The 15,390-nt window shown below is 41.0% G+C and overlaps 1 protein-coding gene across 1 annotated transcript in view; it reads right to left on the bottom strand.

Moving 5' to 3' along the window:
• Positions 1-14,093, bottom strand: part of LOC102803100 (uncharacterized) — an 83,257-nt gene extending 69,164 nt beyond the window's left edge. The window contains exons 1-2 of the mRNA XM_006825358.3: positions 13,378-14,093; positions 12,439-12,629 (exon numbers count right to left, since the gene is read on the bottom strand). Coding sequence (XP_006825421.3) covers positions 12,439-12,629; positions 13,378-14,093 — 907 coding nt within the window. The remainder of the gene's footprint in view (positions 1-12,438; positions 12,630-13,377) is intronic.
• Between the last annotated feature and the right edge of the window lie 1,297 nt (positions 14,094-15,390).

Raw genomic sequence — 15,390 nt, 5'->3', positions numbered from 1 at the left:
GGGGCTACCCTTCCTATATAGCTTTGATGGAGCTACCCTTCCTATATGGCTTTGATGGAGCTACCATCCCTATATAGCGTCGATGGAGCTACCCTCCCTATATGGCTTTGATGGAGCTATCCTACCCTATATAGCTTTGACAGAGCTACCCTTCCTACATAGCTTTGATGGAGCTACCCTGCCTATATATCTTTGATGGAGCTACCCTCCCTATATGGCTTTAAAGGAGCTACCCTCCCTATATAGCGTTGATGGAGCTATCCTCCCTATATGGCTTTCATTGAGCTACCCTCTCTATAGCTTTAATGGAACTAACCTCCCTATATGGCTTTTATGGAGCTACCCTCCCTATATAGCTTTGATGGAGTTACCCTGCCTATACGGCTTTGATGCTACCTGTATCAGCTGTAGCTGTGAAGGAACTGCTTTCCCTCTATGATTGTAAAAGAGCTTAACAATCATATCGTCATTTCTGTTTTCAGAGTCTTTTCCAGAGTTCAAACTCATTTCTCAAGGCTGTATCCAGCTGGGGGTTACTGCGATTTTACCTCGATCTGTTCCAAACCTATACCGTCGAGGATACAAACATAAACTGGACTTATATACGGTACAGCAGAAGCGAGACAGGAAATCGAGTATGGCTATTGAGGATTGTGTACTGTCTGTCCAAAGTATAAAAAGACTATGTTCGCTTGACTTTCTGAATCTCGTCTCGGCAGTTCCTTACTGACGGAATTCGGTGAACCAAATAGAGAGCGTTTTACTGAAAGCGGTCTGTAACACTAGATCTGTTGCCGATCAAATCATGGTCATAATAGATCAAATGGTCAGATGAAGTTAATGACGATGTACATCGGCAAGCAAACTAATTAAATTTGTTAATAGATTATTTTAAGTTTATTTTGTTTATTCATTCAGTGAAAATAAAATCCAGCGAATATACTTTCCTTCTTATATTTTACATTAAACTCATCGTTTCCGTTTCCCGTGTATGACTGTGATGGAGCTACCCTCTGTCTATGACTGTGATGGAGCTACCCTCTGTCTATGTCTGTGATCGAGCTACCCTCTCTCTATGACTGTGATGGAGCTACCCTCTCTCTATGACTGTGATGGAGCTACCCTCTCTATGATTGTGATGAAGTTACCCTCTGTCTATGCCTGTGATGAGCTACCCTCTGTCTATGCCTGTGATGAGCTACCCTCTCTCTATGATTGTGATGGAGCTACCCCTCTGCAAGCAAAACTCCTGTATTTTTTGTTGTTGTGTTGCATAATCCATTGACTGCCATCCATTTCTACATCCTGTAACTGTGAGTTATCACCAATGTACACTTCCCTAAGCAAGTGTGACTATGAAGGAGAAACCCTCTCTTTATGATTGTGATGGAGTTACCATCGCTATGACTGTGATGGAGTTACCTTCTCTCTATGACTGTAATGAGCTACCCTCTCCATAACTGTGATGAGCTACCCTCTCTATGGCTGTGATGGTGCTACCCCTTCTCTGTGAATGCGATAAAGGTACCCAATTAATATGGTTGTGATGGAGCTACCCTCTCTATGGCTGTGATGGTGCTACCCCTTCTCTATGAATGTGATAAAGGTAGCCACCTAATATGGTTGTGATGGGCTACCCTTTTTATGAGTGTGATGACTACCTTCTCTATGTCTGTGATTGAGCTACCCTTTCTATGACTGTAATGGAGCTACCTTCCCATATGGCGTTGGTGGAGCTACCCTCCCAATGTGGTTTTGATGGAGCTACCCTCTCTATATGGCTTTGATGGAGCTACCCTGTTATATGGCTTTGATGGAGCTACCCTTCATATATGGCTTTGATGGAGCTACCCTCCCTATATGGCTTTGATGGAGCTACCCTACCTATATAGCTTTGATGGAGCTACCCTCCTATATAGCTTTGATGGAGCTGCCCTTCATATATAGCTTTGATGGAGCTGCCCTTCCTGTATAGCTTCGATGGAGCTACCCTCCCCATATAGCTTTGATGTAGCTACTGTCCCTATATGGATTTGATGGAGCTACCCTACCCTATATGGCTTTTATGGAGCTACTCTTCCTATATAGCTTTGATGGAGCTACCCTTCCTATATAGCTTTGATGGAGCTACCCTGCCTATATATCTTTGATGGAGCTACCCTCCCTATTTGGCTTTAAAGGAGCTAACCTCCCTATATACCGCTGATGGGGCTACCCTCCCTATATGGTTTTCATGGAGCTGCCCTCCCTATGTAGCTTTCATGGGGCTAATCTCCTTATATGGCTATGATGGAGCTACCCTCTCTATATATTTAATGGACCTAACCTCCCTGTATGGCTTTTATAGATCAGAGAGAGCTACCCTCCCTATATAGCTTTGATGGAGCTACCCTTCCTATATAGTTTTGATGGAGTTACCCTCCCTATATGGCTTTAAAGGAGCTAACCTCCCAATATAGCGCTGATGGAGCTACCCTCCCTACATGGTTTTCATGGAGCAACCCTCCCTATGTAGCTTTGGTGGTGCTAATCTCCCTATATGGCTTTTATAGAGCTACCCTCTCTATATAGCTTTGATGGAGCTACCCTTCCGATATAGCTTTTATGGAGCTACCCTTCCCATATAGCTTTGATGGAGCTATCCTTCCAATATAGCTATTATGGAGCTACCCTTCCTATATAGCTTTTATGGAGCTACCCTGCCTACATAGCTTTGATGGAGCTACCCTTCCTATATAGCTTTTATGGAGCTACCCTTCCTATATAGCGTTTATGGAGCTACCCTCCCTTCATAACTTTTATGGAGCTACCCTCCCTATATAGCTTTGATGGAGCTACCCTGCCTATACGGCTTTGATGGAGCTACCCTCCCTATGTAGCTTTGATGGTGCTAATCTCCCTATATGGCTATGATGGAGCTACCCTCTCTATATATTTAATGGAACTAACCTCCCTATATGGCTTTTATGGAGCTACCCTCCCTATATAGCTTTAATGGAGCTACCCTACCCTATATGGCTTATATGGAGCTACCCTTCCTATATAGCTTTGATGGAGCTACCGTGCATATATATAACTTTGAAGGAGCTACCCTCCCTATATGGCTTTAAAGGAGCTACCCTCCCTATATAGCGTTGATGGAGCTACCCTCCCTATATGGCTTTCATGGAGCTACCCTCTCTATAGCTTTAATGGAACTAACCTCCCTATATGGCTTTTATGGAGCTACGCTCCCTATATAGCTTTAATGGAGCTACCCTACCCATATAGCTTTGATGTAGCTACCCTTCCTATATGGATTTGATGGAGCTACCCTACCCTATATGGCTTTTATGGAGCTACTCTTCCTATATATCTTTGATGGAGCTACCCTCCTTATATGGCTTTAAAGGAGCTAACCTCCCTATATACCGCTGATGGAGCTACCCTCCCTATATGGTTTTCATGGAGCTACCCTCCCTATGTAGCTTTGATGGGGCTAATCTCCTTATATGGCTATGACGGAGCTACCCTCTATATATATTTAATGGACCTAACCTCCCTGTATGGCTTTTATAGAGCTACCCTCCCTATATAGCTTTGATGGAGCTACCCTTCCTATATAGCTTTGATGGAGTTACCCTCCCTATATGGCTTTAAAGGAGCTAACCTCCCAATATAGCGCTGATGGAGCTACCCTCCCTACATGGTTTTCATGGAGCTACCCTCCCTATGTAGCTTTGATGGTGCTAATCTCCCTATATGGCTGTGATGGAGCTACCCTCTCTATATATTTAATGGAACTAACCTCCCTATATGGCTTTTATAGAGCTACCCTCTCTATATAGCTTTGATGGAGCTACCCTTCCAATATAGCTTATATGGAGCTACCCTTCCTATATAGCTTTGATGGAGCTACCCTTCCAATATAGCTATTATGGAGCTACCCTTCCTATATAGCTTTTATGGAGCTACCCTTCCAATATAGCTTTTACGGAGCTACCCTTCCTATATAGCGTTTATGGAGCTACTCTCCCTTCATAGCTTTTATGGAGCTACCCTCTCTATATAGCTTTGATGGAGCTACCCTTCCAATATAGCTTTTGTGGAGCTACCCTTCCTATATAGCTTTGATGGAGCTACCCTTCCAATATAGCTATTATGGAGCTACCCTTCCCATATAGCTTTGATGGAGCTACCCTTCCTATATAGCTTTTATGGAGCTACCCTTCCTAAATAGCGTTTATGGAGCTACCCTCCCTTCATAGCTTTTATTGAGCAACCCTCCCTATATAGCTTTGATGGAGCTACCCTCTCTATACGGCTTTGATGGAGCTACCCTCTCTATATATTTAATGGAACTAACCTCCCTATATGGCTTTTATGGCGCTACCCTCCCTATATAGCTTTATTTGAGCTACCCTACCCTATATGGCTTATATGGAGCTACCCTTCCTATATAGCTTTGATGGAGCTACCGTGCCTATATATCTTTGAAGGAGCTACCCTCCCTATATGGCTTTAAAGGAGCTACCCTCCCTATATAGCGTTGATGGAGCTACCCTCCCTATATAGCTTTAATGGAGCTACCCTACCCTATATAGCTTTGATGGAGCTACCCTCCCTATACGGCTTTGATGGAGCTACCCTCTGTATATATTTAATGGAACTAACCTCCCTATATGGCTTTTATGGAGCTACCCTCCCTATATAGCTTTATTTGAGCTACCCTACCCTATATGGCTTATATGGAGCTACCCTTCCTATATAGCTTTGATGGAGCTACCGTGCCTATATATCTTTGAAGGAGCTACCCTCCCTATATGGCTTTAAAGGAGCTACCCTCCCTATATAGCGTTGATGGAGCTACCCTCCCTATATGGCTTTCATGGAGCTACCCTCTCTATAGCTTTAATGGAGCTACCCTTCCTATACGGCTTTGATGGAGCTACCCTTCCTTTATAGCTTTGATGGAGCTACCCTCCCTATATAGCGTTGATGGAGCTACCCTCCCTATATGGCTTTCATTGAGCTACCCTCTCTATAGCTTTAATGGAGCTACCGTCCCTGTGTAGCTTTGATGGAGTTACCCTGCCTATATAGCTTTATTTGAGCTACCCTACCCTATATGGCTTATATGGAGCTACCCTTCCTATATAGCTTTGATGGAGCTACCGTGCCTATATATCTTTGAAGGAGCTACCCTCCCTATATGGCTTTAAAGGAGCTACCCTCCCTATATAGCGTTGATGGAGCTACCCTCCCTATATGGCTTTCATGGAGCTACCCTCTCTATAGCTTTAATGGAGCTACCCTTCCTATACGGCTTTGATGGAGCTACCCTTCCTTTATAGCTTTGATGGAGCTACCCTCCCTATATAGCGTTGATGGAGCTACCCTCCCTATATGGCTTTCATTGAGCTACCCTCTCTATAGCTTTAATGGAGCTACCCTCCCTATATAGCTTTGATGGAGTTACCCTGCCTATACGGCTTTGATGCTACCCGTACCAGCTGTAGCTGTGAAGGAACTGCTTTCCCTCTATGATTGTAAAAGAGCTTAACAATCATATCGCCATTTCTGTTTTCAGAGTCTTTTCCAGAGTTCAAACTCATTTATCAAGGCTGTATCCAGCTGGGGGTTACTGCGATTTTACCTTGGTCTGTTCCAAACCTATACCGTCGAGGATACAAACATAAACTGGACTTATATACGGTACAGCAGAAGCGAGACAGGAAATCGAGTATGGCTATTGAGGATTGTGTACTGTCTGTCCAAAGTATAAAAAGACTATGTTCGCTTGACTTTCTGAATCTCGTCTCGGCAGTTCCTTACTGACGGAATTCGGTGAACCAATTAGAGAGCGTTTTCCTGAAAGCGGTCTGTAACACTAGATCTGTTGCAGATCAAATTATGGTCATGATAGATCAAATGGTCAGATGAAGTTAATGACGATGTACATCGGCAAGCAAACTAATTAAATTTGTTAATAGATTATTTTAAGTTTATTTTGTTTATTCATTCAGTGAAAATAAAATCCAGCGAATATACTTTCCTTCTTATATTTTACATTAAACTCATCGTTTCCGTTTCCCGTGTATGACTGTGATGGAGCAACCCTCTGTCTATGACTGTGATGGAGCTACCCTCTGTCTATGTCTGTGATCGAGCTACCCTCTCTCTATGACTATGATGGCGTTTCCCTCTCTCTATGACTGTGATGTAGCTACCCTATGTCTATGACTGTGATGGAGCTACCTTCACTCTATAACTGTGATGGAGCTACCCTCTCTCTATGACTGTGATGGAGCTACCCTCTCTATGATTGTGATGAAGTTACCCTCTGTCTATGCCTGTGATGAGCTACCCTCTCTCTATGACTGTGATGAACTACCCTCTCTCTGTGATTGTGATGGAGCTACCCCTCTGCAAGCAAAACTCCTGTGTTCTTGTTGATGGAGCTACCCTGCCTATATATATCTTTGATGGAGCTACCCTCCCTATATGGCTTTAAAGGAGCTAACCTCCCAATATAGCGCTGATGGAGCTACCCTCCCTACATGGTTTTCATGGAGCTACCCTCCCTATGTAGCTTTGATGGTGCTAATCTCCCTATATGGCTGTGATGGAGCTACCCTCTCTATATATTTAATGGAGCTACCCTCCCTATATGGCTTTTATAGAGCTACCCTCTCTATATAGCTTTGATGGAGCTACCCTTCCAATATAGCTTTTATGGAGCTACCCTTCCTATATAGCTTTGATGGAGCTACCCTTCCAATATAGCTATTATGGAGCTACCCTTCCTATATAGCTTTGATGGAGCTACCCTTCCAATATAGCTTTGATGGAGCTACCCTTCCTATATAGCTTTGATGGAGCTACCCTTCCAATATAGCTATTATGGAGCTACCCTTCCTATATAGCTTTGATGGAGCTACCCTTCCTATATAGCTTTGATGGAGCTACCCTTCCAATATAGCTTTTATGGAGCTACCCTTCCTATATAGCTTTGATGGAGCTACCCTTCCAATATAGCTATTATGGAGCTACCCTTCCTATATAGCTTTGATGGAGCTACCCTTCCTATATAGCTTTGATGGAGCTACCCTTCCAATATAGCTTTTATGGAGCTACCCTCTCTATATAGCTTTGATGGAGCTACCCTTCCAATATAGCTTTTATGGAGCTACCCTTCCTATATAGCTTTGATGGAGCTACCCTTCATTTATAGCTTTGATGGAGCTACCCTCCCCATATAGCTTTGATGTAGCTACCCTCCCTATATAGCGTTGATGGAGCTACCCTTCCTTTATAGCTTTGATGGAGCTACCCTTCCTTTATAGCTTTGATGGAGCTACCCTTCCTATATAGCTTTGATGGAGCTACCCTCTCTATATAGCTTTGATGGAGCTACCCTTCCAATATAGCTTTTATGGAGCTACCCTCTCTATATAGCTTTGATGGAGCTACCCTTCCAATATAGCTATTATGGAGCTACCCTTCCTATATAGCTTTGATGGAGCTACCCTTCCTATATAGCTTTGATGGAGCTACCCTTCCAATATAGCTTTTATGGAGCTACCCTTCCTATATAGCTTTGATGGAGCTACCCTTCCAATATAGCTATTATGGAGCTACCCTTCCTATATAGCTTTGATGGAGCTACCCTTCCTATATAGCTTTGATGGAGCTACCCTTCCAATATAGCTTTTATGGAGCTACCCTCTCTATATAGCTTTGATGGAGCTACCCTTCCAATATAGCTTTTATGGAGCTACCCTTCCTATATAGCTTTGATGGAGCTACCCTTCCTTTATAGCTTTGATGGAGCTACCCTCCCCATATAGCTTTGATGTAGCTACCCTCCCTATATAGCGTTGATGGAGCTACCCTCTCTATATAGCTTTGATGGAGCTACCCTTCCAATATAGCTTTTATGGAGCTACCCTTCCAATATAGCTATTATGGAGCTACCCTTCCAATATAGCTATTATGGAGCTACCCTTCCTATATAGCTTTGATGGAGCTACCCTTCCTTTATAGCTTTGATGCAGCTACCCTCCCCATATAGCTTTGATATAGCTACCCTCCCTATATAGCGTTGATGGAGCTACCCTTCCTTTATAGCTTTGATGGAGCTACCCTTCCTTTATAGCTTTGATGGAGCTACCCTTCCTATATAGCTTTGATGGAGTTACCCTGCCTATACGGCTTTGATGGTGCTACCCGTACCAACTATAGCTGTGAAGGAACTGCTTTCCTTCTGATTGTAAAAGAGCTTATCAATCATATCGCCATTTCTGTTTTCAGAGTCTTTTCCAGAGTTCAAACTCATTTCTCAAGGCTGTATCCAGCTCGGGGATACTGCGATTTTACCTCGGTCTGTTCCAAACCTATACCGTCGAGGATACAAACATAAACTGGACTTATATACGGTACAGCAGAAGCGAGACAGGAAATCGAGTATGCCTATTGAGGATTGTGTACTGTCTGTCCAAAGTATAAAAAGACTATGTTCGCTTGACTTTCTGAATCGCGTCTCGGCAGTTCCTTGCTGATGGAATTCGGTGAACCAATTAGAGAGTGTTTCTCTAAAAGCGGTCTGTAACACTAGATCTGTTGCCGATCAAATCATGATCATGTGTGATCTATAGAAACTCACTGACCCCGACCCCTGTAAGCATTCCCACCTTGCATGATCTATAGGAACTCACTGACCCCGACTCCTGTAAGCATTCCCACTCTGTGATCTGCAGAAACTCACTGACCCCGACCCCTGTAAGCATTCCCACTTTGCATGATCTATTGGAACTCACTGACCCCGACCCCTCTAAGCATTCCCACTCTGTGATCTGCAGAAACTCACTGACCCCGACCCCTGTAAGCATTCCCACTTCGTATGATCTATAGAAATTCACTGACCCCGACCCCTGTAAGCATTCCCACTTCGTATGGTCTATAGAAACACACTGACCCCGACCCCTGTAAGCATTCCCACTCTGTGTGATCTACAGAAACTCACGGACCCCGTAATAAAGTAAATTGACCAAAGTGAATACATTTGATATTACAGATATTACGACCTTGTCTATGTCAAGTACATACTTGCTTTAGAACCTACATTTCAGGATGTGTTGCCATATCAACTGATTTTATCATTTCTCATGATGATTACAGTATATAATACAAAATAAGAATGCAACTTTATTTAAAATTTTGATAGGCTGAAATGCCCAGATATATATATATATATTTCACGCGATCATTTTGATAAAAGTTAAAAATTCAAATGTCACAAAACGATGATAGGCGAGCATTGTATTCAGCGGAGTAAATAGACGAGTACGAATATAATATAGAATCAGAAAAAAAAACTCGGAGTTCATAGTTACGAGAAATCAGTTCAAGATGTCAGAGCAGCATTAATTGATACATCATTGATGTTTAAACACTTTCACTTTTATTATTATTCTTGTATTCAAACGAGCCTTGAAGAAAGCAAATTGAATGTTTTAAGATTGACGACTATATAGCATGGAAGGCGGTGCAGGTTGGACGACGTGCATGTTGATGATATCGAACAGTATTGTTAACTTTAGTATTGAACAAAGACGTGGGCGAGTTCACTCCTCCACCCATCCATTCATCCATACATCTCTCCCTCCATCAAAAACACTATATTGATACCTGTCATCTAAAAAGCGCAGTTTAAAAGGTTGTCCCATCCCGGGGATGTACTCAAACAGATACACTCTTCATGTTGGCCCCAGAGCTGAATGACAAATATAAATAATGGAGTCACTACAACTTTTTTTTTGAAATATTTTTACATGTGCGTCATGGGTATACATTATGCACAGCGACATATGGCATTACGTTACATTAGTGGATGGCGTGCTTGTCATGTTTTTTCGAGATTGCTTTGCATTGGGGTCTATAGAAACATTATAATTGACCAATATAATTCTTTAAAAAGACTGAATGGGAATGTGCTGCCGTGAAAGCTGTGTGTTATAAGGGCGTCGAATGATAGGAGTCGTACATCTTCAGTTGATAGTTCGTGACCAACAACAGTCAGGCAGTTAGTGATGAGACAATAGATTTAGAAACGTATACATGTTTCGTTATATAATCATGCGTCATGCGAGTCTCATTTAAAATCACTGCGAACACTGTCGCGACGTGACTAGATTGAATCACATCCATGTAGCCATCAGCGTTCGTTGATAATAAAAGCCCGGTAACAATGTCACGGTGTCGTCGATCACTCCCTGCGCGTGTATATGAGGGGTGGGAGAGTTCCGCTATTGAAAACATCGCCATGGAAACGACGAGTACGATTCGTACATAAATTATTTCTACTTCAAACGTGACGTGCACCACGATATTCGATGTTGATAATAGTGACTACAATAATGGAGTAAACCTCAGTGATGTGTAAGATAATTCCCGTCTTAATTAACAGCTTATTCCCAAAAATGCATTGTAATACAATTTAAAATAATCGGGAAAATATTGTCACAGTATTCTTCTAAATGAAATTACACTATGCAGAAAACGTGTAACAATATTGGGGTTCATATCAATAAAAATGTGATTTTTCAGCATATTACACTGAGCACAGTGTTATATATCAAGAAAATATTCACATTTCTTATTTCCCAAAAAATTGTCATTATTTGAATTGCGTTCAAGTGGCAGTGAAATGTATTTTTGAGATTTTTCAAAATTCATATTACTAAAATGTTGATGTTGAAGCAATGGAAATTTCATATTCAGAAATTAATTAAAACGATAACTCCCATTGTGGGTATTATTTCAAAATTGAGACACTGTGTTCCTAAATCAATCTTAGTAAAGATTTATAACTCACTTATTTTACCAAATTTGTCATATTGCATAGAAGTTTGGGTCCATACTTATGAAACAACCATTAAGCCACTATTTATTCTACAAAAAACAGTTGTGAGGCTAATTAATTGGTCGAACTTTTATGATCATTCCGAACCACTCTTTAAAAACATAGGTATATTAAATATGTATGATCTTTGAAAATTACAAACAGGAATGTTAATTTTTGATCTGAAAAATAATAATCATGCGAGATGTGTGCTAGATTATTTTGACCCAATTCAGCACTCGCACAGTACAAGATCTGTAGAAAACGCAAACTTGTTTGTAGAAAGGAAACGTTTAACTCAAAGTCAACACAGTGTAATTTATAGTAGTACCTTATTCTGGAACTCATTGCCAGTGTCATTAAAAAATATTACCTCTCGATACACATTTAAACAATGTAATAAATAACCCAGTATTGGCTTCAGTGTCGGTGTAAACATATTCCCCATGAAGTGGCGCGCTTGAGGCAGAATCAACGGACTCTGACTGACAAGGATGTGGCTTTACCTGCTTGATAAATTGCGGCGAACTAAATGAAGAATGCGTGGTGATATACTAACAAATAAACTAAATAAACATGGTTTGTGTATTTATGTGTGTTACTAGTATGCTAGAATCGTTGAGAAGTGAGACACGACCACTGTAAAGACAAAAACATAACAAAAACAATCACAAATTAACCTGAAAGGTGGGTAATGAAACACATGCTTGACTCAAAATCGATAATCTTAAAAAAACTGTAGCGATATTTGATGCGAACAAAACGCATACTTTAACCGGCAGAGTGCATATAATGAGATAACAATGTTGTTCAAAACTAACTAATTGTGGTACAAGTATATGCAGTGATGTGCGTGTAGTTTTCGAAGTATTACACGCTCGGAAACACTATTCAAGTTTCTGTTTTTGAAACGTGAGTATTATTTTGTGCGAGTACGCCTCAAACATATCTATAACAGGTACTTCTCCATCGAATAGGTGTTGGCAGTGCTAATCAAATAGTTGTCGGGGTAGTATAATCATTAGTATACGAAGAACCGTGGAAGCAAAATAGTATTTCTCGGGGATTATTATCCCTGAAATGACATGAGAGAATGTGTTATCGTTAACGCCGACGGAATGTGTCACAGTGGCACGAGTCATTCGGTGTGTTACTGTAAACGACTCGACCGAACCTTCAAGAGACCAATAGTGGAATCGCAAATGCCACATGTTAACGTCCATTTTTGGACATGTTAGACGAAGAGGCCCGAACATCAATTCGCCGCCACTGTCATTTTACCTGGATACTGGGTGTTTACTAGTAGTTGTTAAATAATTCCACGTGAGGGCGCCCAACTGATTCGTGCTGCTGCTGATGTTTACATCATGCCACAGTTCCTCCATGCGACTGTGATCATGCGTAACCGCAATGGGGGATTCTCACTATTAACTCAATGGAACGGTGATAGGTCACCGTCGGATAGCCAGGCATATTATAATCCCCGTGTTAGCTTACAGCATAGCTAGCAACAAGTAATTTGCAAACGATCACATAACAAACCGAAGGAATCATACCTGCAGAGAAATCGTTCTCAGTTAACTGAAGTGTCATGCCAGCCTCGTTCATGTAATTCCTCATTGAACCGGCATCACTGAAGCATATGATTGGCCCGATCTCGCCGTTTGCCGCAGACACGTGATTGTTGTGCGCGTTCATGAGACCAAAACACTCGGCGGAGCTCAGAAAGTTGTCAAAGAGGTATAATCTGAAAGAGAAAAAGCGAAAGTTCAAAAGATTCTTCCGACATTTTCTGGAGAATCTTAAAAGCCATGCAAACGAACATGTCTTCTAGAACTGAGATTTGTATTGCGTGTCACTAAGTGTTAATATATTAGGAGTGTTAATAATATACGTTTATCATTCGAGAACAGTCGCCACAGGAAATCAGAGCGAAAAATGTTTCATTTTTTTTTCAAAAGTTTGACATAGTAATTATAGTTTTAGACACGAGTTATCATTTTATTTCAATTTTTCAAGCAGGAAATGCTGTCCAAAAAGCTTGCAACAAAAATGTTTATACTAAGAATCCATGTTAAGCATTCTTTCATAAAAAGAAATATTTTTCATTGAATAAAACTAACGTAAATGGTCCAAACATCATAATTGTCACGGATCATTGACCCGTGTTTTGTGTGAAAAGTAGTTAGGCCATATATTTTATCTGGGTTTCGTGAAGGACGTCACGGGCATGAAATGAAACCATACACCGTCGGTAAAAATCGAGGAAATCTAATCATCTTTTTTAATGATGGCCAACAACTCTACAAAGCATTGTATACGGGACATGGTCCCATACAACGTGTGAAATGATATACGTGGCCTGTTTACTCAATTAAAAGCGGACCACACAACGGTTATACGAGCTATGAGTTATTGTGATACATTGAAATAACCACTGTTGGCGTAACAAACTAGTACGCTATCGTTAAAAACTGAAACTTTAATCTTCTTACCTAACCGAGCTATTGTTCGGCTGGTCGCCAGTGAGCTCTCGATAATGAATATCACGTTCTTCGACGCCAATGTTTCGAATCTTTAGAGATTTTAAAGTAGAAGCCTTAAAGTTTCTCATCTCGTCACTTTCCCGTGCGTTGTAACTGCTCGTCGGATTTGGGTGTAACACGATGGGTTGGCTTTTTTTAGTGTCTATTGTTTTCTTTTTCGTATTTTTGTTAGGCTTTTTAGGCTTCGCCTTGCTAACCGAGTCGACGTTTAAGCCCCTTACGTTTCCTTGTTCTGTTGGATTGTCGGAAGCTTTTATTTTACTTTCATTTCCAGTTTTCCCCGTGTCCCTCTTGCTATTCTGGTCACTTCCTTTGAGATCATCCGAGTCCATGCCAGTTTCAGTATTTTTGCCACCTGTTGAACGTGGTACGTTCATGACACCACCCGTTCCATGCGACTCCTTCGCCGGATCACCCTGATCCTTGCGAGCAGCTACCGCGTTATCCCTGTTATCCAGAGATGAATTGTCTCTGACAATATAAATCATTATACCGCAGCACAACACGCAGACAGTAATATTTAACACTAAACTATTGGACGATCGACTCCTGTATTCCATGCCGTTCTGTACTTTGCCACACTTTGATCCACGCTTTTGCACTTTGGACTTTAGAGTTTTGAGATTGTCGTCACCAGACGAATGGTCTTTTCGTTCTTTCGCCATTTCTCCGAGACGAGCGTTTAATTTCAACAGCGGCTGCCCAATAGTGTTCACCTGACACAATCTAAAAATGAAGCAACACATTTATGGACGGTTTTATTGGCAACACGTAACTACTGTACACGTGTGTAGCTTCATGTTCAGTGTTTTCATAAATGTATGAATTTACACATACTCGATACTACACTAGTCATTTACTTACCTTCTCTTCCCGGTTATGCTGTTCCTGGTGACATTAAATTATTTAAAGTCAGTGACACACGGGTAAATGTATCGGTTATAATAGAGTCGGCGTCACAACCTTGTACAGAAAGGCCCACCCGCTTAAGCTAACAGACAGGCTTGTTCCAATAATCTCTGGATTCCTCGGTATCAGGGACTTGTCAGTTGTTCAATTCGGCCAGGTGTGAGGTATGTCCAAACCAACATTATTTGAAAACATATAAAGTATTGCGGTGTGTTCGATACGAGACAAGGCATGTGAAAACTCTTAATTTTAGCTTACAACATTGTAGAGACCATTTTTATCCAGGCTGTAAGCGATTGGGACCGATGTGACATAGCTGGCATAATATATCGATATACACTATATATAACATGTAACTAAGTTCAGTAAGTGAACTTCTATATCTATATACACAGTAAATTGGTAAGACCAGTTTTTACATGGTAGTGCCCAACTTCAAAACCGTTTTGTGGAAATGTAGAGTTTTATCCTACATTTTTTGTTATCAAAAATACAAAAAATGTCGAATGTACAACAATTTTTATAGAATACCTGAGAGCACCCACCCCATACTAGTCGCCACCTCTCTCCACATATTTTGCACTGCACAAATTCAAATAATTTATTTTATTAATATCACATTCGTAATAATAATGGAGTCGGCATGACCGGGAATATTTGAATGTACTAAAATGTTAACAAAACAAAATTGTAAAATTACAGACTGTATAGTATAATCTTTCACACAGTACATGGTAAGACAACTTAATCTGAATACCATGCTCATATGGTCAATCTCGTGACGATAATTCAAATACAAAAAACGCGTGATATTTTTATTACTGTAAGTTGATTGAAAAACACAAGATTATTTATTGAAATTCCCGAAATGGGAATATCGGCAGGGTAAAATAAACTTGAAACAGGCACGTTTCTCGACGCGCCAAGAGGTTTTTATTTTTATTCTAAAACGTGTTTCATGATGATATTTCATGAAATTTGACAACATTTTTTAACTGACGCGCACAACGAAACGAAACATAAGTATTTATGCTCGGCCTATCCCTCCCGAAT

Source organism: Saccoglossus kowalevskii, chromosome 7, assembly GCF_978046115.1.
Source record: "Saccoglossus kowalevskii chromosome 7, keSacKowa6.1, whole genome shotgun sequence".
Lineage (NCBI taxonomy): Eukaryota > Metazoa > Hemichordata > Enteropneusta > Harrimaniidae > Saccoglossus > Saccoglossus kowalevskii.
This window is presented reverse-complemented; position numbering and strand designations above follow the sequence as displayed.